This window comes from Callorhinus ursinus, unplaced genomic scaffold (assembly GCF_003265705.2).
Source record: "Callorhinus ursinus isolate GAN/ISIS: 27379988/994484 unplaced genomic scaffold, GSC_fseal_2.0 scaffold16, whole genome shotgun sequence".
NCBI lineage: Eukaryota > Metazoa > Chordata > Mammalia > Carnivora > Otariidae > Callorhinus > Callorhinus ursinus.
The window spans coordinates 42,317,740-42,345,691 of NW_027397078.1; the positions used below are offsets into that span (position 1 = coordinate 42,317,740).

Consider the following 27,952-nt stretch of genomic DNA (forward strand, 5'->3'; position numbering starts at 1 on the left):
TATCCAATATAAATACGGTCATTTGTGTTCAAGAGTTATGCATGGGGACTTGGTAGGGTGGTCAGGGGTCTGATATTAGTCCAACAACACAAGCCGTGTTCTGCTGAGCAAGTTACGGAACAATTACAGATAGTTTATTGGTTATGTAGGAGTGTTGTGGATTGAATGGTCTCCCCCGAAAGCATATGTTGATGTCCTAAACCCTATTACCTGTGAACGTTTCCTTATTTGGAAATAGGATCTTTGCAGTTGTTAGGATGACGTCCTACTAATATAATGACAGGTGTCCTTTTAAAGGGAGGGAAATTTGGGGGTGGGCTCACAGAAAGGGAAGAAGGTCCCAAGAAGTTGGAGACAGGGACAGAACTGGTATATCCACAAGTCAAGGGACACCAAGCATTGCTGGCCACCACCAGGAGTTGGGACAGATCCAAGCAGCGAAGGATTCTACCCAGACTTTCAGAGGAAGCACGGTCCTGCCCATGCTTTGATTTTGGATTTCTGGCTTCCAGCACTGAGAGAGAACAAATCTCTGTGTTTGGAGCCACCATGCTTGTGGCGATCTGTGAAGGCAGCCCTAGCAAACTCAGGCAAGGAGTCATACGTACATCATGGTGATGCAGGAAGAAGGAAAGAAGATCAGAAAAAGGTATCCCTCGATATTTCATGTTTTGTGATGCTGTAGCAAATGGTATTTTTAAAAAATGTAACTCCCGGTTGTTCATTGCTAAGATACAGAAATAAAATTCTATACTGGTGACCTTACCAAACTTAATTAGTTGCATAGATTTTTAAGGGATTATCAACACAGGCAATCATTGTGTCAGAGCTCTGGCCCATCTTCAGGGGAAAATCCACACAGGGATCCCTCCCAGGCTTTTGATGTCCTACTCTCAACTCAGTTTCTGTGGATGAAAATAAATCCTTTTGGTCTGCTTAACGGCTACTTTAGACTACTTCCTTTCAATGCGCTATGATTTCATCCATTGTTATCTGTCAACTATTCAATTATCCAGATTGCAATTATTTCAATTATTCAGTGCGAATTGAATCATAATTTCAATTATGATGCTTTAATGGTTGGCATGTTCCCTTTCCCAAGCAACGAGTTGGATATACACAGGACCTTACATGGAGAGTTTGCTTTGGAGAGCAGCAGAGCCGATGGGGCCAAAGGATGTGAATGCTTGTTTTCTAGCACCAAAAGACATGTTTAGATACATACTTATCACCAAGAGCAGAAAAGAAGTTAACAGACACCATCACAACCAATGGGCATTCAGTAATCTGGAGCGGTAGACAAATCCATTGCCTCTCCAATTCCTTCCTTGAAATTTTGCAGGTGCCAACATCAGCTGATGTTGGCTGCCTGACCTCAATTGTTGCTTCTCCTTACGCCTCCACAGCTGAGGTGCTCCGCTCCGTGTCACACAGACAGAACGGGAACACACCACAGCAAGGCTTCAGCCACGGGTTGTCGTAATTCAATTCCGTCAACTGTTGCTGGACAGGAAGGATGCTTTTCTTGTGTTCCTTCACGGCGTTGGCCACCGTTTGGATCACTACATCAAACAAGGGCTCCGTGTCCTGCGTCAGAGGTGTGGACTCAGAGGGGTCCCTGGTGATGTCGAAGAGCAAAGGAGGGTCATGGTAGGTGACCAGGTTGCCCGAACATCGGCAATAGAGAGTCTCATAGCAGGCTCCAGCTCCCGGTGGCTGGAATACGGGTGTCACGTAATGAACCTTCCACACTGTCTCACCTGGACCAGAAAAGACATGTCAGAGACATCCAACCCCTGTGCCAACTGACCTTGTGCTCAGAAGAAGTTCAGAAGAGCTTGTGCTCTTCTACCTTCTCAAGCATTTGTCCTGGCCTTTCTCTTTGCCCACGAGTTAATGCTCTATATCATTCAATTTTTAGAACAATACTAAGAAATCAGAATCGTGTAGTACAACTTGACATTTGGAAGCATCCATTCGTTCTGCTTCTCAACATGCATATTTCTTCAAGACATCCCCCCACCTTTCTAAAGAGAGTGGTTCTCGGGAAGTTTTCCAAGAAGGTATTTTCAGTGGTCACCCCAGAATAAAAAGACTGGTCTGGGGGTGAGGGGGAGGGAGAAAGGAACAAAGTGTTGGACTTGAGCGTGGACTTGAGCGACCGTGACCTTGGCATCCGCAGGTACTCACTGTCCTTGGGGTGCCAGCGCACAGCGTGGAGAAACGCGCCACAGTAATGGAACAGGAACTCATGCTCCGAGCGCTGCACTTCACCCTGAAGCAAGGGCATGAGGTTCCGGCCATCAATCACCCTGCAGACACACACAAAAGGCATCAGGTGAGGGAGGTGGGCCAGCGAGCTGTTGGAGGGATGCTCTGTGCATTCCATGACATTTCCTGGACCCAGAGCACAGTGTGCTGACTGTTCCAGAAATCCATGCACACTGTCAGGAACATTACATTCTCATGCGAAAGACAGGAAAAAACAAACAAACAAACAAACAAACTCTAAGCTTTTGCAGTGAAATGACAAGACAGAGGAATGCATCAATGTGTGTCCATCTAAAGAGCACTTGGGTCCCTGGCCACAGAAGTTCTCAAAAGCTCAGTGTTCCTGATGACTTCACAAATCAAAATTTCATCTGCAGTTGCCTTGCTACCCTGAAACGTGATCTTGTAGAACCTCTTAGGGGCGTTTGGGTGGCTCAGTCGGTTAAGTGTCTGACTCTTGATTTCAGCTCAGGTCATGATCTCAGGGTTGTGAGATCAAGCCCTGCGTCAGGTTCCGGGCTCAGCATGGAATCTGCTTGAGGTTGTCTCTCTCCTTCGGTCCCTCCCACTCTTTTGTGTGCTCTCTATAAATAAATAAATAAAATCTTTTAAAAAAAATGAACCTCTAAAAATCTGATGCTTTTTAACTTATATTAGAAAACAGATCTTCTCCCTCATGTTAGAAAAAAATAAAACCTACCTTGTAATAAAAAATACAATATAGGTGTCACATCATCCTAAAAATGATAGTAAAAGAAATAACATTGTCTTTATTCTCAGATACAATGATTGCCTGTGTTGATAATCCCTTAAAAATCTATGCAACTAATTAAGTTTGGTAAGGTCACCAGTATAGAATTTTATTTCTGTATCTTAGCAATGAACAACCGGGAGTTACATTTTTTAAAAATACCATTTACTACAGCATCACAAAACATGAAATATCGAGGGATACCTTTTTCTAATACTAAAATTTTGTGTGCTGACGCCACAAAACATCCGATAAGAGAACTGAAAGGAGAGAGAAACAATGTTCATAGACTGGAAGACTCAACATTGTTAAGATCTTGATTTTCAACAAGGCGACCTATAGATTCAATGTAATCTCAGCCAAAATCCCAGACGGCTTTTTTGTACAAAGTGAGAAATGTATTCTAAAACTGACATGGGAGAACAATCTGGAATAGCTTAAATAATTTTGAAAAAGAAGAAAGTAGTTTGAGGATTCAACTAAATAGTTCCAAAATTTACCAAAATTTAGCAAGGGTAATCAAGCCAGTGTAGTGTGGTCATAAGGGTGCGCATAGGAATCAGTGAAACAAGAGAGTCCAAGAAACAGACTAATGCATATACCAAGCAATTGATTTTCAACAAATGTCCAAGGTAATCCAGTGGAGGAAGGAGAGTCTTTCCTTAAATGGCACTAGAACAACTGAATATCTAAATGCAAGAAAAATAAAGCTCAACCCATACCTCACACTACATAAAAAAGTAACTCAATACGGACCATAAGCCTAAATGTAAAACCTGAAACTAAAGAAACCACCAGAAGAAATCATAGAGGAAAATCTGTGTGTGACCTTTGAGTAGAAAAATGTTTTTTAAAAATATTACAAAAATCACAATCTATAAAAGAAAAAAAGTGAATTGACCCTTATCAAAACTGAAAATGTCTGCTTTTCAGATAATAATGTAAGAGAATGAAGGCGAGCCAGAGATTGGAAGATACGATTGACAAAACACAGATCTAATAAGGAACTTGTGTTCACAATATGTAAAGAACTCTTACAATTCAACAATAAGAAAATAAAATTCCCAATGTAAAAATAATTACGGACAGATGATTTGACTAGACAATTCACAAAGAAGGGACATGGATGGCCCGTACACGGAGAGATGTTCAACATCATTCGTCACGAGGGAAACACGTTCTAACACCACTATGAGATTTGCCTACAAGGTTACTATAATGGAAGATGGAAGAGTGACCATACCAAGTGTGACCAAAGATGTGGAGCAACTAGAAACCTTACACGTCGCTGGTGGGAATGCCAGATGGGGCAGCCGTTTTGAAAGTCAATCCAAGTTTCTCATAAAAATATATCAACAGTATATCAACACATATTGATAAAATGACCCAGATTTACCACTCTTGGGCATTTACTGCAAAGAAATAAAGCATTGATGTCTACACAAAGACCTCTATGAAAATGTCCAATGCAACTTTGATCATAAGAACCAAGTTTCCTTTTAGAATCTCATGGAGTCCTTCACCTCGGTTGTCCATTAAAGAATAAAAAAAAAAAATATGGGGAATAAAGATAGGACATTTTTAGAGTTAATTCTGAAAAAAATAAAAACCAGATCAATTCTATGAAAGAAAATGCTAATCAGAGCTCAGAGGACAATATTTCTTGAGATCATAATTCTGCATAACCTTTTGTGAGTCCAATATATAAAGTATAGTAATGTCCCAAAGTCAGTGAACCCCACTGATAGACTGGAAAGTTATTTTTATGACTATGATTGGCTCAGTTTTAAAAAAAGTAGATTTCCACTAATATTACTATTTTTTTAATAGGTCATTTAGCTGAAATTGATAAATACACTTCTTAGTAGAGGGGATTTGCATTCTGTTGTTATTTTGTATAAATTCTCAATAAATCCTATGATTTGCTAAAAAGAAGGTAAGAAGAAAAAACAGTGAGGAGGTCTTTCTTTGTCGCTGTTTCTGATTTGCTTCAGGATGCATTCTATTTTGCTTCAGAAAGAGATGAGGTCCCTTGCATGAAGAAGGACACATTGGAATCTGTCTTTGGACTTACAAGGGACATGTGGCAGTGGGTTGGAGCCGCTGGAATAAGCTTATGAAGAAGTCACCCGCAAGCCTGCCTTGGCCATTTGCTCCCAGGGAGTGGCGCCATGCGATATGAAGGCTCTCCTCTTGCTCAAATTCAAAATAGTCACAACAGAGTTCTAAGGACCCATGGAATGCCTTACCTTCACATCTGCCTTCTGGATCTTGCACAATAGAGTGCAGCAAATCGTTTCTTCTCTTGCATGAGTGTTTTGCCCACCACAACTTCATCTCCAAACTCCCTCTGTCCATTTTCCTCCCCAGAGGAGGCCATCCAGTGTCTGGGATGTGCCATAGTCATTTAAGACTGTTGTCTGCCACACCAATAACGCTCAGTAGACCTAGCCAGAGATGAAACTAAACTTCCCTAGGTACTGGGGACAACGTCCAACCTGTTAAGATAGACTTTGTTGCCTCTGTCCCGAATGCTTTGAGAACAAAGATGATGTGAATGGAGGGTGTGACATCACCTGTCCTGAGGGACCATGCCTCCCGACATAGCCGCTAGCGTGGGGAACACGTCCATTAAACTTGTAGGTTCCTCAATCATTTTCCCAGCTGGCAATCTTCCCGGCCAGCGGATAAGTCCTGGAACACGGATTCCACCTTCCCAGCCGGCCATGCCTTTCCCACCTATAAGGTGAGGTAACAGAGTGCCAGTTAAAATGGTCACGGTAGCAAGACTGCATAGAAATGTAAGTGAGTATCAATGCAGACCATGTGCTCAGAGCCCACCCCATACAGAGTCCTGCAGAACATGTCCGTGGATTTATGTTTCCCTGGGCTGCTGATAGGTTTTTAATTGACTAACCAATCGTATTCTGTATGCAACATTTGTACAGGCTATTTTGTCTGCCTACAACACTGTTACCCCACAAATACACCTGCTACGTCCCCAGCCGCCTTCATACGTTTGCTCAAAGGTACTTTCTCGGTGGCAAACTTCCTTTAAAACGACAGTCCCCCCGTCCACCCCAGAAGTTTTTCTGCTCTTCTTTTCTTTTTTTGGAGATTTTTACTATCCTCTAACATACCATAGAATTTATATATTCTCTTTTTCCTGGTGTGCCTCCCTCCGCTAAAATGTAAGTTCCATGAAGGCACTGATTCTTTGGTTTTGTTCCCTACTGAATCCAGCACCCTGAAAACAAACTGAATAGAATAGTATAGGTATATGCTAATTTATTACCCCAAACCAGGGTATTATAGAGCATGTACCCAGGAGGCAACAATGACCCTAAGACAAGAGTTATAAACTAGGGTTCCCTTGAGTGAACCAGGAGGAAAGGCCATTCTATGGTCTTAATGGAGTTTTATTAGTTCATTAAATTACTTAAAGTAGAGTTTCAATCACAGCACATGGAGAAATGGAGATTTTTAAAAAGATGTCTTCCTAGGTAAAAATAGAGTTCAATAAGAACACTTTCCCTTATAGGATTTATTTGCTTTCCTAAGTATGCACTTTACTTGTAGAAGCCCTAAAAAAGCAGACATCCATGCCCTGTGGCCAGACTGAGGCAGAGACTATCCCATTCATGCAACAATCATTATTTCCTACTGAATCTGTATTATCATTATTCATGCAAATCTAGGCTAGGTTGTTTTGCATTCAGTGGCAAAACATGAATATTATATTTTCCTCTGGAAAAAGCTTTGACATGTCTTCCAATAGATAGGATAGCATGCACTGAACATTTTCCAGATAATTTTCTTACCACATCAAGGCGCATACTATGGACCAGGCCAATGTGGTGGCTAACGGAACACGTTTTCATGCACTAACTGCCCTGCCTGGACATGGGGCTGGTATCTGTGCATTTAATTATAAAACCAGACAGAGGCTTGCTACTTTGTGTGCTAAGCCATATCCTCACAAGAGAGCACCCAAGCTTCCTTAATCATCAAAGACCCTCTGGGTTTCATGCTCTGTACTCTGCCTACCACACTGAATCTTCTATCAACAGCCTTGTACATGGAATCAGTGAGTAGGTAGATATTCAACTCAAAAGCATGTGGTTAAGTTGATGCTTTATCATCTCGCAGGGTGGCCATGGAGGCAGATTTCTAGATGCACCTTCAGCAGAAGGGCTAGCCTCCCCCATAATGTATCATTGGTTACTCACTCCACTTTATTTTACCCAGAGTCAAATAAAATGCACTTGTTCACTTTTTCACGGGTTCGTCTGTTCACTTCATGGATGCCCATTATCATGAACATGGGAGAATTTATTCACAACCATACCCCACTCCCGATTCCCACTCCTCACCTTTGTATATTCCGTTCCACCCGCCACGCTGGGAATGGCCCACCCGTGCCTCCAAATGCCCCCCGTGGTCTGATGTAAAGTAGACAAGCGTGTGGTTCCTCAGACCAAAATCATCGATGGCACCGAGAATCTTGCCTGAAATAGTAAAAAAAGGGACACATATCATGAATGTCATCATGAGCTTTGGGTTATAACGCCAGTCCGACTTGCGGTGCATTTCACTACAAAACTCTTTCTCATCCACGAAGCACCTGCTTCCGGTGGGTGGTGTGTGAGCTCAAGAATAGCCACGTTTTCTGAATTCCTCATCAGTGCCTCATGTTGGACAGATGATTATATTAAATTAGGAGTGAAAATGGATTCATTCTTTACAATTTTACTAGTGTTCATTGTTACACTACTATTGCCTAAAAGTCATTTATTTTTTATTATGTCTTATTATTGGGACACCAACATTTATACTTTTAACTTATAAGTTATATTGAGCTTTTGCTTATTTTTCTTTTGGGGGTTTCACTGTTTCTGTTCTCGATTTATACAGACTCCTTTATTAACGAATGAAAGCATGTTACATCGTTGCTAAAAGTTCCTCTGCAAGGAGCATCAGGTGAGCTGTTCATGATGCACACTTGTGGTATTTCAGGAAGTTTCGAGGTCTCTGCCTCTCTTGTGACTTCAATGTGTTCTAGCAGCTCTGCGCTCACGTGGTCTCCTCATCCGTGTATGCATCTGGGCCTTCACAAGGCAGACGGGTCTTCTGTGGTATGCCTGTGTTCATGCTTCTTGTCTTCTTGCACGCAAACTTGTCCCATGGCATTAGGACCCACCCTAATGACCTCACCGTAACCTGATCCCATCTGCAAAGGCCCTATTTCCAAATACTGGCACATTCACAGATTCCAGGAGTTAGGACGTGGACCTTTCTTTTGGGGGACACAATGAAACCCCCAACACCGACTTTGCCCAAGATATTTCAACCCTGCCACTCTGAGTTAATTTCCTCCCTGCTGCGTTCTCCTCACTGGACGGTCTCCATGGCCACCTGTTTCTGCTTCCCTGATCTGAAAGTCAAACCTTCTGCATGTAGTTTAGTGTTTTAAGTTCTATTTTTTTTTTTTAGATTTTATTTATTTATTTGACAGTGAGAAGAGAGGGCACCAACAGGGGGAGCGGTAGACAGAGAAGGAGAAACAGGCTCCCCTCTGAGCAGGGAGCCCAACACGAGGCTTGATCCCAGGATCCTGGGATCATGACCTGAGCTGAAGGCAGATGCCTAACCGACTGAACCACCCAGGCGTCCCTTAAATTCTATTCTTGATAACTCTTTCTTTGCAACCACGCAAGTGCATCTTGATCCTTTCTCTTAACTGGACTCCCATCCGATGTCATTGGGCAGTTTCGTTTCTTATCACTTTGTTCCCATCTGTGTACTTCATCATCATCTTGGTAAGGTGGGCTCCCCAGGTAAGAGTAATGGATACTTTCATTAGAATCACATTAAGCCTCGATATTAATTTTGGAATCCCTAATATTTTATGAGTCACCGTTCCCATCCAGAATCTGGTGTATTTCTATTTACTGAAGTCTTCTCTAAGGACTCAGTTGTGTTCTATGTGATCACTTACTTTTTGAACATATTTCTATATATTGATTGTTGATATTGGAGCTGCTATGAATAATACCCTATCACCTATTGTATCTTGAAATGGGTTATTTTTAACATAAAGAAAAAGTATTACTTTTGGTATATATTTCTAACAGAGAAACATTGTAGGACATATATGTTTGTGCATATATATTAAGCTATATATATATATATAAGCATAATAAACTAATTATAACATTACACTAATTCCATACTAGGAGCATACTGCATAATTATATCAATAACATGTATTATCTCAATGCCTATATTATTATTTATATTATTGCTATAGTATATACTAATATAGCATGCCCTGTAACCTTGAGCAAGCCCCCAATATCTTGTGCCCTTGTTCCCTCATCTGCCAAGAGGGATAACAATGCTGAGTATGGTCCCCATCTCCTAGAATGTTTATGGGGATCCCTCCAGAACACACTTGCATGCCCCATGCATCAGAGGGTTCGTTCAATCAATAGATCCCACTGTTTAACAGTTAAAAGGGCACTTTAACAAATGCATCAGTATGATATCCCAATCAGGAATCAATAAAACTTTCTAACAAGGAGAGCAGCAATTTCCAAGACTTGGGGTTTTGTTTTAGCTTCCAAGGTGGATATTTTGGAGAAAAATAAACGTTTTAGTATTTCTGAAATTATACATTGAAACAGATGATCATTCTTCCTGAAAGCTCAGTTCCAACTGGACAGACAACACATTCACAGCCCATAGGTACCAAAGGTCTGTGAACCTCAGGGACACTCTTTCAAAATATGGCTTTCAAATACCCTGGCTTTTCCGCAAATATTCAGCACATCCATGGATAGCTGTGTCATTACTGAACAGCACGGAAAAAATCCCATGGAGATCAAACCGCACTCAAAGCCCCTTATTTGGTGTCTTAATGCCACATCGTCTGTTTTATTAGCTTAGATATTTTGAAAACCTTGTCTTGATTTAAAATTTTAAAGCAAATAGAATTCGGTTTTATTCTTTGCCTGTTTTTAGTGATCACACCCGCTACACACACCGCACACCCAGACACACACACACATAATGCCCTCTTAAGTATAGACATATGTGCCTATGTTTCATTAAATAGTATTTATATTTAAAATAATTTTTAGAGGTGCCTAGGTGGCTCAGTCAGTTAAGCATCTGCCTTCGGCTCAGGTCATGATCTCGGGGTCCTAGGGTCAAGCCTGGCATTGGGCTCTCTGCTTAGCGGGGAGTCTGCTTCTTCCTCCCACTGGTCTCCCTCTCTCTTTCCCCTTCTCAATAAATAAAGTCTTTAGAAAATAAAAAAAAATATTTTGAAATGTTTTCTATATCTTTAAGACTGCAAATTGACAATATTTTATTGGCTTCCCTTTGGTCAGGACTGAATTCTTTTTTTAATAAAGATTTTATTTATTTATTTATTTATTTATTTATTTATTTATTTATGAAAGAGAGAGAGAGTGCAGGGGGAAGAGCAGAGGGAGAGGGAGAAGCAGATTTTGCATTGAGCACACAGCCCAAGGCAGGGCTTGATCCCAGGATCTCGAGATCATGACCTGAGCCGAAACCAAGAGTCAGGCATGCAACCTATTGAGCCAGCCGGTGCCCTGGTCAGACTGGATTTCTAAAGCCTCTCTCTGCTTACTAAAATCCATTCCATGACAACATCCTACGTTTGGAGATGATTGTAACCCAAAGCTTCTGTCCTGCCAACACACAAGGCCAGCATCATGTGCTTTGCTGTCTTCCTTCTCAGAAAACTTGAGTCTGATTTGCTAATATACGTATCATGGAAACTCGGGGACTCACAGGGACAAGGCAAGCACTGAGCGTGGTTTTGTGCTGACTTTGTCGCAGGCTTCCACCTGCTGCTTCATTGAGGCTGCCTGGGGCGGGGAGGCATGTGTCTGGACGTCCTGAACTATTAAAGCACAGACTTCTGGTCTCCGTAGGTCCCGCCACTTACCAACCATGGAGTCCATCTCCTGCACGTTGTCCCCATATAAACCATACTTGCTGGTCCCGATGAACTCAGTCGTCGTGGGGAGCGGCACATGTACATGCAGAAAGGAGAACACAAGGAGGAAAGGTCCTTCGCGGTGCCTGGGGAGACATCAATCATTCCGCTTATGAGTCTGCAAAGTCTGCGAAAGGGAACCACACCATTTTTTGTCACACAGACCCAGACCCAGTGTCCACTCATTATCTGCGTGCCCCAGGAGAGGGGATGAAAGCATGAGACAGCCCCTTGGAGAGAACATCCTGGCTGGGGTGGATGCCAACATCCTCCAACATCTGGACCGCTCCCCAGGACATGTGTGGGATGGCTCGATTCTTGAGTGGCCCCGCCTGGCACAACGCAGCTCACAAGCCCATTCAGCTCTGCTTGGCACACTTTTCTCATGGCTGATAAAGTCTCAGGCCGGAATCACACCAAGGGATGGTGGCTCAGGAGTGGTTTCTTAGAAACGCCAACTCTTTCACAACTCCCAAGCAAGCATGGACAGAACAATCTGGGCAAGCTGTCTGCATACCTTCGGGTCTCCTGGGAGGACACAGGAAATGAGGTTGACCCATTTCAAGCCCTGACAAGGTAGGTCATCAGCTAACTAGGGCAGCACACAGCACAAATGCCACTCTTAGGGAAATTTCTTCTCTGATGACATATGAAAAAAAGTTGGGTCATGGTGAGCTGGGTTTAATGGCATCCCTTCAAAACTGGTGCCTACCTCGAGGCTCAGAATGTGATCTCATTTAAGAATGGGGTCTTTGGAGATGCAATTAGTGGAGAGGAGGTCATCTCGGTGTAGGGTGGGGCCAGAACCCAAGAACCGGTGTCCTTAAAAGAAAAGGATGGTCTGCACGCGGTACTGAGGATTGAGATTATATGGATGTTGCTTAATGTTGCAAAAGGAAATTTGCAGATGGGATTAGGTTCAGGATCTTGAGATGGGGAGATAATCCTGGATTATCTGGTTGTGGACCCAATGCAATCACAAGGGTCCTTGTAAGAGGGACCCCAACACAGTAAAAATCAGGCAAAAAATAGTGTAGATAGGAGGTAACAGAAGCAGTGATGCAGCCAGACAGCTATATATCAAGGAAACCCTGCAGCCCTTCCAACCTGGGACAAGAAATGGACTCTTCCTTAGAGCCTCCAGAATGAGCTAGTCCTGCCAATGCCTCGCTTTTAGCCCTGTAAGATGAGATTCAGATTCCTGACTTCCAGCACAGTAAAATAATAAACTTGTGTTGCTTTAAGCCACTCCCACTTGCAGAAATCTGTTCTAGCAGCCACAGGAAACTCACACACCAAGAATCCAGATAAAAGCAATTTCTAACATCCATGAACCTAAGCCACTTGCTCCTGGCCACATCACTAATCAATGGAGTAGCTTCCAAATCTTCGGAGTCCCTGTTCACTTTCCACATGGTGCCACTGTGGATCATATAGACATATAGACACCAACACAGGTTTTGGTGATGGAAGCACATTTTCACACCCCAGCATTTGTTCTTGATGTACTAATGTAAACAGTAAGCAACAACATGTGCAGGTGTCTTCAGACACATTTTAATGTGTCCTTTTGCAAAGAATCTGCACCTCTGTACATATGGAAGTTTCCAGGAAATGAGTTTGCCCTAAAAGAAACCAGCCATTCCATTGCATCTACAAGGCAAAGGTGGTTTAATCTCTCTCAGAGTCTAAATTTGTATTGTGCCCACCTTGGCTATAAGGTAAAGACAAAGCTAGCTACAGATTGCCCAAGATCCTTTGCACCACTAAACAACTCTACTTGCCCGTCAAACACACCAGCTTACAGATCCCTACCGCCAGGATGATCTCATCCTCACAAATTCCACCTCTGAAGACCCTATTCCCAAATAAGATCACTTTCTGAGCTTCCAGGTGGACATGAATTTCGGAAGGATGCCATTTAACCCAGCTCACCATGGTACAACTTTTTAAAAAAAATTCTTTTTTTCCCATTCTTTTCATTTTGATATCTCATCAGAGCAGAAATTTTTCAGAGTGGCATTTGCATTATCTGCTGTCCTCATTAGCTGAGGACCTATCTGCCTTGTGCTTGAGTTTCATGCAGTAATGCCTGGTACCCGTTCTTCATCTTGTTCTTGCTCACCTTTGAAGATTCAGTTAACGTGTGTTCTCAAGTATGGCTTCCCTGATATCTTGGAAAGTCTCTACAGTTTGGACTGATAGCACCTGGATTTATGCCCATTAGCTTATTTCTTATCATGGGCTTGTACATCTGTTGTCATTACTAACTGTGAACTTGTCTTTGAAGTCCAGACCCCAGGATGGTGATTGGTAAAGCTAAAGCCTTGGGCAATGTTGAAACAGTGAGTAAAAAATGTGTTCACAGCCTCTTAAAAAAATGCAACAACTGGAGGCCCATAAATGTGACTCCTCTGGAAAGTTTCCAGCAATTATGTTCTGGATGCATTGGGCTTTATAATTATCACCACTGATCTCAGCCGAACAATATCACTTACATACCTCATGCTTAACGATAAGCCCTCTGATTTTGATTTCTCAAAGAAGTTTCTTTCCTAGTAGGAAAACAGTGCAGTGGTCAACTTATTCTACTATCTAGTTTCCTGGAAAATACATTTCCCATTGTGCATCAATAGGCAGACAGTATGCACATAAATGCATATGCATATGCAATATAAATTAACAAGCTGGATTTGTAATTTTGAGTCTAGTGTGAGTCTACCTGCTTGGTCTGACCAAATATGAATTTCAAGACCAATGGAGAAATTGTGATTTTTAATAACAAGAACTCAAACGAGATAGCCCTCCTTAGGTACTGCACGAAGAGTCCAGCTTGCCTCCAAAACATATGGTATTGTATTGTCTAGCCCTAGCTAGTAATATTCCATTTCTTAATTCAATATTGTTCAAATCATCAGCTTTTACCTTAAAAAAAATGCTCATCGTGTCATGTTTTTAAAAGACTCCTGTCTTTAAAATACTGTGTCTTAAATCCATTAAGATACATGGATTTTTTTTTTTTTTTTGTAAATTACCTTTACCTTTCCATAAATGAAATTGCCTCCTTCACCATGATGGAGCCAGCTCGCTCTGCCTTCATGGGCTGTTCGGTGATGTCGTGCTCTCGCATTAGGAGGCAATCCCAGTACAGAGGAGATGTGTAACTGGAGAACCAAAAGTAGCCCAGCAGAAAAATAAAAAGAATCATAGAGAGGATGAGGGACCAGGGAAGACAGATCAAACCACTCAGTTTCGCCAAGGTGAGAGTGAGTGCAGCAATGGCAACCAGCTGCACACAAAACCAGATTTTGTTCTCGATGGCTAGTTCTGTGTCACGAGAGGGATCTGGCCAGCAGGGGTCGATCAGAGTGAATGGCATGCCGTAGAAGTAATCAAACCCATAATGATATGGATGATGGCACTGGTCATGTCGGGACTGGCAGTTTAAGCCTTCATGCCATTTGCCTGAAATTATAAAGAGACAAATAAAGCATAGTATGCTCGCACACCATGAAGACCACGTCAGTACTCTTCCTTCAAAACGAATGACTTGTGCACAAAAATGGAGCAGCAAATAGTTTTCTTTTGCCTAAAAATCTGAGTTTCTTCAGCACCCAATTCATCTTTTGCTCTCCTATAGTTCACAGAAATTTGTGTTAGGATCTGGTTGTGAGTGACAAGATAGGATGAAAAATCAAGGGAGGAAAATACAGTTGTGAGTTTGTAGTAAGGATGTAAACTGGGCAGTTTCTCATTCACAGAAAGAAAAAAATCATAGCAACAAAGATAAATACATGACAGAGACAGGGTAGATTATATGTGGTGGATAGATAGATGAGTAGGTAGATAATTGATATTAGATAAGGAGATGTATATGATATAAGATGGATGGACAACAGGGAGTATGGATAGATGATAGATAGATAGATAGATAGATAGATAGATAGATAGATAGATGATAGATAGATGATAGATAGATATGGATGAATGATGGAGGATGGATCAAGCATGGATGATAGATGGTTGGATCGTTTGCTGGATGGAAATCCCAGGTCTCCTACTAAAGTTCACTGAACTTTATTTGATAAAACTTGCCACACCTTGAAGAGTAACAAAAAGACCCATGGACATCCTGTTGGCATGTGGACTCTAAGAGAGTATGATCGTGTGTATCTACTAAAACATGAATGGTTCCCTGCGTGGAGTTAGGACTACATGAGGGATGCATGTACTCATATCTCTGAGCACCTGAGGGGGTAAACAGATGAGAAGCAAGGCTATGGCCCAGGTTTTTCTGTCCTGCACCTCCACTAAGATTGTCTTCTCTTATCAATGTGAAATTGGCTACAAAAATTGATTTAAAATGGCGTGCTATGGGAGAGATGGGGTGGCTGGGTGATGGACATTGGGAAGGGTATGTGTTGTGGTGAGTGCTGAGTATTGTGTAAGACTGATGAATCACAGACCTGTACTCCTGAAACAAATATTACATTATATGTTAATAATTTAAAAAATGGAAAAAGTGGAAGAAACTGAGGTCCTTGAAATAATTGTTGAACCCCAGAATTAACCAACTCTGGAATGACCCTACCCCAGATTTATTTTATGTGAGTTAATAAACGTATCAATGGCTTGAAAAAAAATTAAAAAGCAAACAGAAACAAAAAATAACAAAAGTAATGAGAGGGTACTAGTCTGCCATATTTTAAAATAATTAATAAAACAGCACATGTATTTAGCCTCCCAAAAAATAGTAAAATAAAATGACATGTTATTTTCGTGCCAATTGAAACCCAGGCTGTGAAATGGGGACAGTAAGTTTAGCTTCCAATGAGTCATCATTGGTTGACATCTATCATCTTTGGCAGTGAGAAAAAAGACATCCGTACAACATCCATGGTTCCATTTTAATGAAATAATGAGGTGGGCAAGAGAACTTATATTGAGAAAATATTCAAGCACAGAGATGCTGAATATTTGGACAAATTTGATTTTATTGTGCAACATTGGCATTAAAACATCTCATGTGTCTCTCAGCCTTGGAAAGAAGCAATTTCCCTATCTTTGAAATTATTCTCAGACATCCCTTCTGCCTGTAAGTTACCAATGATTGCATCAATGTGCAATGCAATTAAGTAGGGATCATGATCATTACCATCCCAATGCAATGCAATCTGGAGACTAAATGCGGACTTAATCATTGCCAAAGGGAGCAGCACAGTTTTCTCTTCTGCATTGACTCTCTTGAGCTGTGGGAGCGGTGAAAGGAGGAGCTAACCCAGGGGGACAGACTGGAAGCGGCCAGTGGAAACTTTCTGAGGCAACTGAAATGCTCCTTATCTTGATCTAGGTGACAGATACAGGGTGTAGACCTTTTTCAAAAGGCGTTTTTTTTAAATACATTTTTTTTTTCTATTTGGGTGATGGATATATGGTGGAGCCAAAAGTTGACACTCCATAAGAAGTTAATGATGCATAAAGCTACTTGTGTGTTCTTGAGAGGGCTCGTCACATTTCTTAAATCATACATGGTGAATGAGATGAAGGATTTCAGAGTCAGCAGAGAATAATGTAGTAAGACCATCATAGTATGGTGGGTTCTATGCAAAGATGAAGAACACAGGGTGATACAGAAACACATGGGGTGGCCATCTGGCAAGGTCTGGGGGTCAGGTGGGAAGGGGCCTCCTGTTGTGCCTGAATTATGTCTTAAAAGGATAAACAGGTGCCATTTAGGAAGGAGGGTGTGTGTTGGATGGGGAGGGTCATTCTGATAGTGGGTCCCAGGTGAGCAAAACACAACAATGAAAGAGAGTTCTGGAGGACATGAGGGACACGTTTACTTGAGAAAGACCATATAATATATTAAGCAGATTAATGTTGAAAAGTAAAGAGAAAGGTCAGAGGTAGCCAATGAAATGGCAGATGTAGAGCCTACATCATATGGAGGGTCTTCTCTGCCATAGCCAAGATGCATGCTTATTCTGAAATAAAGGATTTCCAAGAAAAGCATGTCAAGTAGAGAATACAGGGGCACCTGGATGGCGCAGTCAGTTAAGCATCAGACTCTTGGTTTCTGCTCAGGTTGTGATCTCAGGGTTGTGAGCTCAAGCCCTACGTCGGGCTCCATGCTCAACCCAGAGTCTGCTTCAAATTCCCTCTCCGTTCCCCTCTGCCCCTCCCACTAGTGCTCTCTCAAATAAATAAATAAATCTTAAAAAAAAAGAATAGAACAACACATATTATCTCTTTATAGTAAATAAGTCATGCCTTTGGCCACTTGTTACCTATGATCGCTGTGCTGTATCCTTGCTTTTTCAGTAAGGCTGCAAACGTCGTCTCGTTACGAGGGAGTCCAGCAGGGGCTCCAAGTGTGATGATGACACGGTCCACTATACTAGAAACCATTCCTAAGTGGGATGGAAAAACAAAACCAAAAAATAATAGAACACACAGAGTAGATGAGTAGATGCCCATCAGCTGATGAGGAAGTGAGTTATGGAGGGTTCAGGAGCTGGAAGGTGCAGATGTAACAAGTGAGGAACAGAAAATCATCCTGCAGGGGAGGAAAATTGTGTTCCCCAGACAGAACTCGCACTGGTCCTCACTACAGACCCCTTTACAAGCTTGCATGCACACACGCAACGCTACCAGCCACGCACAAACACACCATTCAAATAGTGGTCTACACATAGCCTCCAGCATGTTTATGATGACACAGGGTGTCATTTCAATAGACACTGGCGATTGAACATCTGACACAGGCTATCCTTGGTGGGGGAATCACCGTATTGGAAAAAGAGCCAAAAAATGAAATCTCGTGAAAACTTCAAACCCTACTGTTCCGATAATGGATTCTTTTTCTGACAATAGGTTTTTGTTGTATTTGTACAAAAGATGGATAAGCCAAGTGTCTGTCAAAAACATTGACATTGGGGCATCCGGGAAGAGTGGACACATAATTTTTGAACATCTCCATTCCTTCCCCAAAATAGAGCAATAAGAAAAGAAAACTGCTCATCCATGGACATCACTAATGACAAATCTAGGTGACAGGTAGATGGGGACATGTCAACCACAAGCCCAAGACCTACATATTACAGAAAAGAAGCAGAAGAAAACAAACCAGTTTCTGAAGGATCCAGTAACCGAAGAACCTCAGAATAGCCATCAGGTGTTCCCCTGATGAGAAGCAAAAACAGAAGGACTTTTCCCAGTCCTACTGCTAGTGATTGAAGGTTTCTGGGTGTATTGAAAATGTTGGAGCAATCCGGCCTGAAGAACTCCCCAAACCGACCTATCCTGGCTTCCTTCCAAAATGGCGGCCCAACCTTGAAGCAAAATCTGGGAGTGGAGAGGAAATTGAATGAGACAGAACAAAGTGGGTGAAAAGAAAGAGAAATTCTAGATAAAAGCAAGAGAGGCAATTCGGGTGGAGACTTTCAGAGCGGGAGCTCCCACTGTTTAAATCCGAGATACAAGGAAGCAAGAGAAAAGTTTTTCAAGTTAGATTTGGTAACCATCCCCTCTACACGAAACCGTCTCCTTCAAAATGTTAGGGAAGCTAGTTTTACATACAGTGAGCAGCACAGAAAAAAAAAAAGGAGTCAAATCACCTATAAGTTTGCTATAAGAAAAAAAAGAATAAAGAATTTAATGTTTACCAGACCTGATTCAACTTAGCACCAGCTAAGCAAGATATCATCAACCTCACGGGATGCAAAAGGTTACGTGACACCCTCAAGGAGCTGGACAAGGGGCTTCTCGAGCTTGACTGAGAATTGGACATAAACCCTGACCTAAGAATTGTATGCTCTGCTTCCTCTTAAACTACAGAATCTATGCCCATAAACCATGGCCGGTCTGATCACCCTTGAAAATATAACCATATGGCCCATCCATTCCACCCCTTGGTAGGTATCCAAAAGACCTGAAAATACGTGTTGAGTCAAGGACATGTATGGGCAGGTACACAGCAGAACTATTCATAAGAGCCTAAAGCCAGAAGCAATCTAATGGTTGGTCAATCGAGGGATGAATAAACGAGACATATTACAACCATACAATGGTTAAAATGTGTGATAAATGTTTGAGACATTCTGGCAGGTCCTCCTCATGACACCCCAAATTAATGCAGATGCATCTTTTTAATTACTTCCTTCCAAGACAGCTTCTCATTCTTGCCCTAGGTTGGAAAGTCCCACTTAGCCTGATCACAGGACACTCAGGATACACAGTCAGCATGGGGTGAATAGACATAGCCGTGCGCGTGTGCGTACATGCGTGTGTGTGTGTGTGTGTGTGTGTGTTTGCACTTTTTTGGGGCAAATTTTTCTAAATGGACTAGCTACATTTTCATTTCCTCAAATCCTAATGTGTCCACAGAGGGTAACAGAGGATGGTCCATCTACACACCTGATCGGATGGGGTATCTTCCCGTGAGGAAGGCAGCCCGGCTTGGGGTGCACATGGAGGCTGCAGCGATGTTGTGATTCAGCTGCACTCCTTCCCTGGCTAGGCGGTCAATGTTTGGCGTCCTGGAAAGAGAAACAGAAACGGAATTGCAGAGAGGAGGAGGGGAGACACAGAGGCAGAAACCAACACCTCAGTTTACGATGATTCCCTGAGCTCAGAACAGGAGAAAAAGAAACCGCACACAGCGCCCTATTTCCTTTTTCTCCCCACATCATGGAAAAAATACAGCTGAGGTTTTAGGTACTGGCAGTCTATTGCAGGGTTGCTATCATTTGCTTCTGCAATATGGTGTGTACTGAGTATATGGCACTGCCTTCTAAAATATATATTAAAAAACTTACGTGTCTGTGGACTGTTTAATTAAGGCTAATGACTTAGAGACCTTAGTTATGCCTAGCTACTTATAGGCACAAGGACGAGTTTGATGCACACGTTCCATAGACAGATGTCCCTGCTCTAGACAAAGGTTGCAACCCCTGCTTTGTCATTCCCTGTAAAGATACCTGGAGATTGGAGACCATCAGACAGACTTGTACAGAAGAGTTACTTGGCTGGATGCCAATAAAATGTAACGAGATCTAGTTTTCTTCATGAGACAGATGATAGAACAAGATGGAGTTATTAAAGTGTAGGATTCACACATCTTGCTGAGATGCTCTACTAAGCCGCAGTGTTGGCATGACATCAACAGCTTTTGTCAATGGCTTTTGTCGCCTACTATAGAGCCCTGACTCTGTTTCACATATGTTTTTTTCTTCTTTTGGAGTGCCCGTATTTAAAGTAGAGGGATATCACCTTAAAAGTCTTCCAAAATTAGGAAGCATAAAATGACCAGTTCCACCAAGTAAAAGTATGCATAAAAATCATCACTCATTAGGGGCACCTGGGTGGCTCAGTCAGTTGAGCGGAAAACTCTTGGTTTTGGGTCAGGTCATGATCTCGGGGTTGTGGGATCAAGCCCTGAGTTGGACTCCATGCTCAGTGGGGAGTCTGCTTGAGATTCTCTCTCTCTCTGTCCCTCCCTCGCTCTCTCTCTCCCTCTCTAAAATAAACAAATCTTTTAAAAACTCATCACTCTTCATAATATTGCATATTACAGAGGGTTCGCTATGCACCAGGTATCTACTCTAGATGCTTTGCACATATGAACTCACACCTGTATACTACCCACCTGTGCGCACAACCAACAAGAAAGATAAGCAAGGCACACAGAGGTTAAGTAACTTGCTAGAGATTTCACAACCAATAAGTGCAGACCCAAGAATCAAATCCAAATAGGCCTGATTTTAACATTATTTGCTTCTTTTAAGGACAAGTTGCAACCCATGAATTTGGTTTTCCATGTGATGTAGTCATAAAACTTTATCAACCTCCCAAGCCCAGACAACAGATGAAATAACATGACTCAGCTGGAAGCCATACCTCATTGTGTCATTGCCATAGCAGCCCAGGTCCCCAATCCCAAGGTCATCGACCATCATCAGGACTATATTAGGCTTATCATCATGCTCCTCTTGGGACTGACATGGGTTTAAGAGTACACATATCCAAGACAGAGAGATGAAGAGGCTCCTGAAAAGCAAGCATGGATTTTATATGTTGATTTTGGGAGCTCTGTCCCATTGCAATGTCCCCTTTACATGAAAGCAACAGGGCTCACTGGAGACCAGGCACATCTCCCTGAGGAACAGCCGAGCCTCTCGAATTTCTATTCCCAAGCATTGGCTACTGTAGTCGAATGGGGCCCCTGATGCTCAAAGGGAGCCTATCCTGGGTTTCCTGCTCACATACACTGCATGCTTTTCCAGGAGGTGAGGTCTGAAATCGTTTACTCAGAGACAAAACATTTCTTAGGCCAGAGGTGATAAGACTTCTGAGGTCACATCCTGGGAAGAAGGAGCCTGCTGACTTTCCTTCACACCAGACAGAATTCAAACATGGGCAGGTGTAGAGCTTTGCCAAAGGGACATTTGGTTGGAGCAACAGACAACAACAGCAACAAACAGCAAAACAAAACAAAAAAAACACCAAAAACAAAACAAAGAAAAAGCAACCCTAGGGTAAAGGAAAAGGGTGAAGAACTGAATTCTGGAGAAGGAACAGTCTGGAATCTGAAGACCAGTCTTGTCCCCTTCATGATGCTGCTCAGTCCCAACCCAAGTCCCATTGTCTCAAAGAAATATACAATTCCCTTCCCACCAGATCCCTACTCAATTATCAGGTAATGAATATTAGACACTTGAACAGTTGGTTCAATCTCCATCTTGTCTTTATCCATATTTCAAAACCCACCTCAAATATCTCCTCTGGAAGGGAGGAGAGAAATGGACGCTGACCCTCATCTGCTCTCAGAACCCTTTGTAAACACTCAGAAACAATGCTGGCCACATGAGCAGCAACACTTTGCTTTTACCCAAACATATCCCCCCAAGACTGTGAACTTCTCAAAGGCAGGACCTATATGGCCAGGAATTTTCCCATTGCCAAATCATGATAATTACATGCGTGTTTTCATCTACCCAACATGGGTTGAATTGCTTTTCTCATGTTCTATTTTTACAATATTTCATTGATTTTCATTTTTGTCACTGAAGTGTAGTGAGCACACAGTGTTACATCAGTTCCCGGTGCACAGCACAGTGATTGGACAAATCTCTATGTTATGCTGTGCTCACACTGCAAATGTAGCTACTACCTGTCACCATGCAACGCTAGTAAATTACCTACAGCATCTTAAAATAATACGACTATGTTGGAAATCTGCAGTTTACATTTGTATCAGTTGCAAAGATATCTCCTATTTTATCATAGACTTACTGAATCCAGAATATCAATGTAGACATCTACAACCAACCATAGTTAGAAAATATGACCTAGAATGCCTGTTATCCATAAAGCTGAATTCACAGGTGTCCCCAGATTGTCCATTACATTCAACACATTTGCAAAATTGCTGACTACTTCCCTCACCTGGGCTTCATCACACAGCGCCGAGTGTCTTCCTATTTTCCTTGGCCAGAGATAAATTGTGCTGAAAAAAACAAAAACAGGCATTATTTTCATGTTAATGACAATAGTCCCCATTGTTAAATCCTCAGGAGATCACAAAGCTATATTTCCACTTCTGATATTTAAAATTCGTTTTCCAAAATCTGTCAAGACACAAACCTTCCACCATCAATGTCTCTGCCACTCTTAGTTTGTTTTTAAGGACCTCACACTGTGCCAAGTCCTGGGTCCACCGGCTTCTTTCTGCCTCTTAAGTCAACTGGCCCAGTCCCTAAATCTACCCAAAACACGTCTGGATGACAGTATCATCTTGAGGAGGTGCTGAACCTAAGGGCTTATATTCAGAACGTCTACATGGGATGAATTTGGGTCAGCTGAAAAGAGGTAATTACTTGAATGTATCTACCATTTTGGTTTTGCATTAGCATGAATCAACACCACCATAGAGTGATTTTAGGATAGTCAATCACCATATATCACGAGGGGGGGCTGTGATGAGTACATGGCATTACTGCAAAATTCATTGCAATGAAAGAAAACACTCATCTTTTGCCTGCAAACTGTCACTCATATAGGTACGTAAAATAATATTGGGGACATAATACGAACTACCTCCTTCATCAATCTGTCTTGTCCAAAGCAAGATGCCAGAGACCACAGAGAAAGAGCTATTGGCTAATACATGAAGGAAGGAGACAGAAAGGAGAGAAACTTATTCAAACAAACATTGGTTTGGATTCAACCTCTCAAAGCCTAAGCTGATCCATTGGGCTCTATAAAATAGTCTGCCAAAGGGGCTTCCAAAATCCCAACTCTGCCCCTGATAACAAACTAATCAAGAAGCAAGAAGAGTCAAGAATGTCTGTCCTATTAAAACTTCCTCGACTCACCTGTCACTGGTTTGGTCCACCGGTCATCCAGGACAAAACCAGAAGGCCGTCTTGAAGAACTCTTGCTTCTCCTCGACAGCTACCTGGACTCATTAGCCAAATGTCACCCTGCTGGTACCACCTCCCTCTGCAATGTGGAGGCTGGTCAATGCTCTGCCCACCCAGATGGTTCAGGTTTGTGAGACACAAATGAGGCAACCTGATTTGCCTCCCTGATTTGCATCTCCTTGTACAAACCCAGGGGGGAAATGTCATAGTCAGCAAAGCCCTTGGCACCTTCCCTGTAGTAACTGAGTGTTCTTATCTGTGACTACCACCAAAGTGATTCATCAAGCTGCTCTACTACAGAGACACAATCGCTTGAGTCTGGCCATTGCATTCTGATGACTTCACAAACTCCAGCATTGCCCTGGGGTGATCTGTACACCCAACCAAAGGAGGGGAAATACAGTCTCTCCCAAACTCCCAGGATTATTTCTCAATTCTGCTCAACAAGACCAACTATGGGGAATAATCTGGGGGCTCATGGATTTACTATTTGTCAACGCCATGCCCTAAATGGATTGCCATTAAGCAGCAAGTGAAGCACAGTGAGACAGAGACAGCCACCTTCCCACATAATGAAAGGATCTGGGTGTATAAGAACCGAGGCATTTTCATCCTACACACAAAGAAAAGCTCATGAACACCCAGTTAAACAAACCAGAGCAGTTTGCCTGGGGATTAGCCGCACAGATTCTCATTCTCCCCTTTTCCAGTAGAACATAGTTTTGTGGTTTTTTGTTCTTTTTTTTTTTTTTGAAATGGGATGTTTTATTCCAGATGCCACTGTGTGGTTGCATCAACTTTAGATACCAGATCCTGGACCATCAGACCCAAAATACAGATGATCCCCAGGTCATCTTTGTTCTCAGGGAGCTCTGCATGGGAATTGCATAAAAACACCAAAAAGCATGCATGAAGAAGTTCTGAACCCATTCTCTGGAATGAGCACCATGAAGAGTATACCAAGTTTTCATCCTGAACAATAAATTTTAAGGCATAAAAGTGTTTCCAAATACAGATTCCCATTACAGCTCCATAATCACCTGGTTTAAAGTCTCATTGGTGTGTTCATTCAATGGTTCTTCTCCTTCCAGATTCTGGGGGCTCTCGTTATGCAACCCATCTTTCCTTGTGTTGTGGGTTAAGTTTCTTAGGAAGTTACTCAGGCCCCTTACTTATCGTACCATAAAAGGTTTTCCACTCATGTACATTTGTGCTCCCTGTTAGTAATTTGTTTCCATAGGATTTGCGCATCTTGGATATGTTTGGTACTTGTTGGCTGCCACTTTATGTTAATAAATGCAACTAAGTGACCACTGTCTGTCAAATTTCAAGTGTTGATTAATGCTACTTAATCAGTCATTGTTATGTAATGCAATACCGCTATCATAAGCAACCATCTTAAAGTCCAGAAACTAAACCATTGGAAGAAAAGACACAAGACGTTGGCCAGACTGGGGGCGTGTTTCTTGAGTTGTATTCATCCGATATGATCCTGTTAACGACGATTTGAAATCAACCCTGTCCTCAGATTGAGTGCTTGTGGAAATGAGTTGGAAAACCCTAAATAGGTACGATTTGGCACTTGGCCACTCTCCTCAAAAGAAATGCATGAATCTTAAGATATAAGCCTTAATGGACACTTGAACAGGACTTTGAGTACATGCGAACATTTGTGATCACGTTGGGCATGGTGTCCCTCGTGAAGATCAACGTCTTCCAAGAAAAACTGATAGGATGTCTGCCTTGTCAAAGTTGGGATTTTTTTTGAGAATGTAGATTGTGCCTATGGAACCAGGAGTTGCCTCCGATCAGAGGTAGAGTTAGATTATAAACAGTCATTTGCTCACCACCGATGGTGGAGACCTTTGCCAGGCTCCTTAGACTCTCAAGTTCCTTTTCTGAATGGATGAAATCATGTTCGCACTTTCATGTGTACATATGCACTGTTATTAAGGGAACCCTCTCAAGGACTCTCCCTGGCCTCATCCACTGATAATTTCAGGTGTCCCCCGGAAAGGGGGTCATCATTCTCATCCTTCACAGGGATCAGATGCTGAAGACTGCATAATTCCATACCCAAATGATACGGAATCAGATTCTCTGGCCCTCCCTAGAGATGAAAGATGTGTTAGCCAGATAAGAAGTACAAACCCTATCCTGCCTTTCAAACAAAAACATGGCCTGCCAATAATCCAGTTTCAGGGAAGCCATAACACACACATCGTTTTTGCAATGAGCAACACGCTAAGAATAGCCTTTATGGAAAAATGGCCGGGGGCACTTGGGTGGCTCAGTTAGTTAAGCATCTGCCTTCAGCTCAGGTCATGATCTCAGGGTCCTGGGATCAAGCCTGGCATCGGGCTTCCTGCTCAGCCGGGAGTCTGCTTCTCCCTCTGCCCCTCCCCCCAGCTCGTGTTCTCTCTATCACTATCCCTCTCAAACAAATGGATAGGATCTTAAAAATAAAAGAAAGAAAGAAAATGGTCAGACTCCCACCAGATGTTGGAGAACTAACTCTTCTGCCTTCAAGCAAAATTGCATTTGTTCAATGAAGTTTTAACAACGCTAGGGAAGCATTTGATATCTGCAGTAGATATCAAAGTTACAAGGCTGAGTCGGAATGGCTCGTTGCTCAAAAGAGAGCCTTCAATTCCAGGACAGGCGAGAAATGTGGAAATAACCAAGTGGAACAAAAGATCACAGAGGAACCCCTGAACGCATCCTCGGTTGAAACGAGGACACAGATGAGAATGTGCAAAGAATTCTTTTTATTTTTAATTATGTTAATCACCATACATTACATCATTAGTTTTTGATGTAGTGTTCCATGATTCATTGCTTGCGTACAACACCCAGTGCTCCACGCAGAACGTGCCCTCTTTCATACCCATCACCAGGCTAGCCCATCCCCCCACCCCCCCTCCCCTCTAGAACCCTCAGTTTGTTTCTGATTCCATAGTCTCTCATGGTTCATCTCCCCCTCTGATTTCTCCCCATTCATTTTTCCCTTCCTACTATCTTCTTCTTCTTCTTTTTTTTAACATATAATGTGTTATTTGTTTCAGAGGTACAGGTCTGTGATTCAACAGTCTTACACAATTCACAGCGCTCACCATAGCAAAGAATTGTACCTGAGATGATCAGAGGGGGATCTTGGAAAAGGTAACTCTTGGACTGAAGTCCTGACAGGGTGCATCTAAGTCAGGTCAGAAAGTGGGAGTTTGCCAGGGGAGATCCACACAACACAGGAGGAAATAAACCATAAAACGCTGGGAACTTGGACTTTGCTATGTGGAGCTTGGATTCTAGCTCACAGCAAAGGAGAGCTACTCCATGATTGATGATGGATTACTGAGTTTGCAACAACTATGTTTGAGAAAAGGAAAGCATCGATGGCAAAGAAAATGTGACAATTCAGATGTCATGGTTCCCTCGAGGGTATACTGTAGGACGGCATTTGTGTGTGTCGTGGTTCTGGACAAGTGTGTTTGATTCCTCCCCAGAGGCACAAGACGCTGAACCGTGGACAGGCTAAACCACTCGGGGCTGTGTCCTGTCTCCCATACACAACAGCTGGGGTGGGAAGTTTAGTACCCCAAAATACTGCTCCGCCTGATGTTGCTGCAGCCCCCACCTTGCCTTCCAGACCTGGATAGCGTGGAGAACAACATGCCTGTCTTCGGAGAGCACACAAAGGTGTGTTTCCTGCAGCCAGTACCCTCCACGTTAGCCCTGTCCACGCAGGCTCCCCAGGGCCACTGAAGGGATTGTTCTCTAGCACACACGCTGAACCCCACTCTCGCGGGGTTACCAGATGTAGTAGATAAATGCTCCCAGCTCATTTTGACTCTCAGTGACATGCGCCATATTCATTTTAGCGCCAAGTATGTCCCAAATACTGCACGGGGACTTCACACTGGGGAAAAGCATTTGTTGCTTATCTGGATTCCAAATCTAACTGGAACGTTTAGTGTTGGGCCTGACCCGCGAGCTACAGAGCGGTTTGCACGATTTACGGTACAGGTTAATGTGACACCCGACCTCACTAGGAGGAAGTAGACAAAGTCACACTGTCAATAATGGCCGAGACCACTCAATACAATTCATAAACATCCACCATTAAAAAAACAAAACAAAACAGCAAACTGATGATAGAGTGTTTTGTTCTTTTTCTTTAGAAAGGGATGATATGTGTGTGTGTAAGGGTGTATCTGTGTGTGTGTATGTGTGCGTGCATATGTGTCTGTGCATGGATATGTGTTTTTGTGTGCCTCCGTGTCTCTCTGTGTGCACATGCATGGTATGTCTCTGTGTATGCTTCTGTGCATGTCTTTATATGAGTGTGTTTTGGTGTGTGTGTGTTGTGCATCTGTGTATGTATGTGTTTATCTCTGTGTGTTCACATGCATGTCGTGTCTTTGTGTGTGTATACACGTGTGTGTGTGTGTGTGTGTGCGTGCACTCCTGTGCATGGCA

The 27,952-nt window shown here is 42.5% G+C and overlaps 1 protein-coding gene across 1 annotated transcript; it reads right to left on the reverse strand.

Annotated features, from left to right (window-relative positions):
* Nucleotides 1–1,392: 1,392 nt before the first annotated feature.
* On the reverse strand, nt 1,393–27,349 carry ARSF (arylsulfatase F). The gene is made up of 10 exons (XM_073902090.1): nt 27,288–27,349; nt 20,952–21,101; nt 19,470–19,591; nt 17,342–17,464; nt 14,096–14,519; nt 11,004–11,140; nt 7,396–7,530; nt 5,599–5,761; nt 2,191–2,312; nt 1,393–1,760 (listed from the first exon to the last, which is right to left on the reverse strand). The coding sequence occupies exons 1-10, from the start codon at nt 27,347–27,349 to the stop codon at nt 1,393–1,395; spliced, it is 1,806 nt and encodes a 601-aa protein (XP_073758191.1).
* Nucleotides 27,350–27,952: the final 603 nt, after the last annotated feature.

Coding starts and splice junctions, on each gene's coding strand:
- ARSF (XM_073902090.1), bottom strand. CDS start 27,349: ATGAATATGGCGCATGTCACTGAGAGTCAAAATGAGCTGGGAGCATTT. Junction 21,102..27,287: donor GCATTTATCTACTACATCTG/GTAACCCCGCGA, acceptor CTTGCTTTTCAG/GAGCCTCTTCATCTCTCTGT. Junction 5,762..7,395: donor GTGGAACGGAATATACAAAG/GTGAGGAGTGGG, acceptor CTCACCTTATAG/GTGGGAAAGGCATGGCCGGC.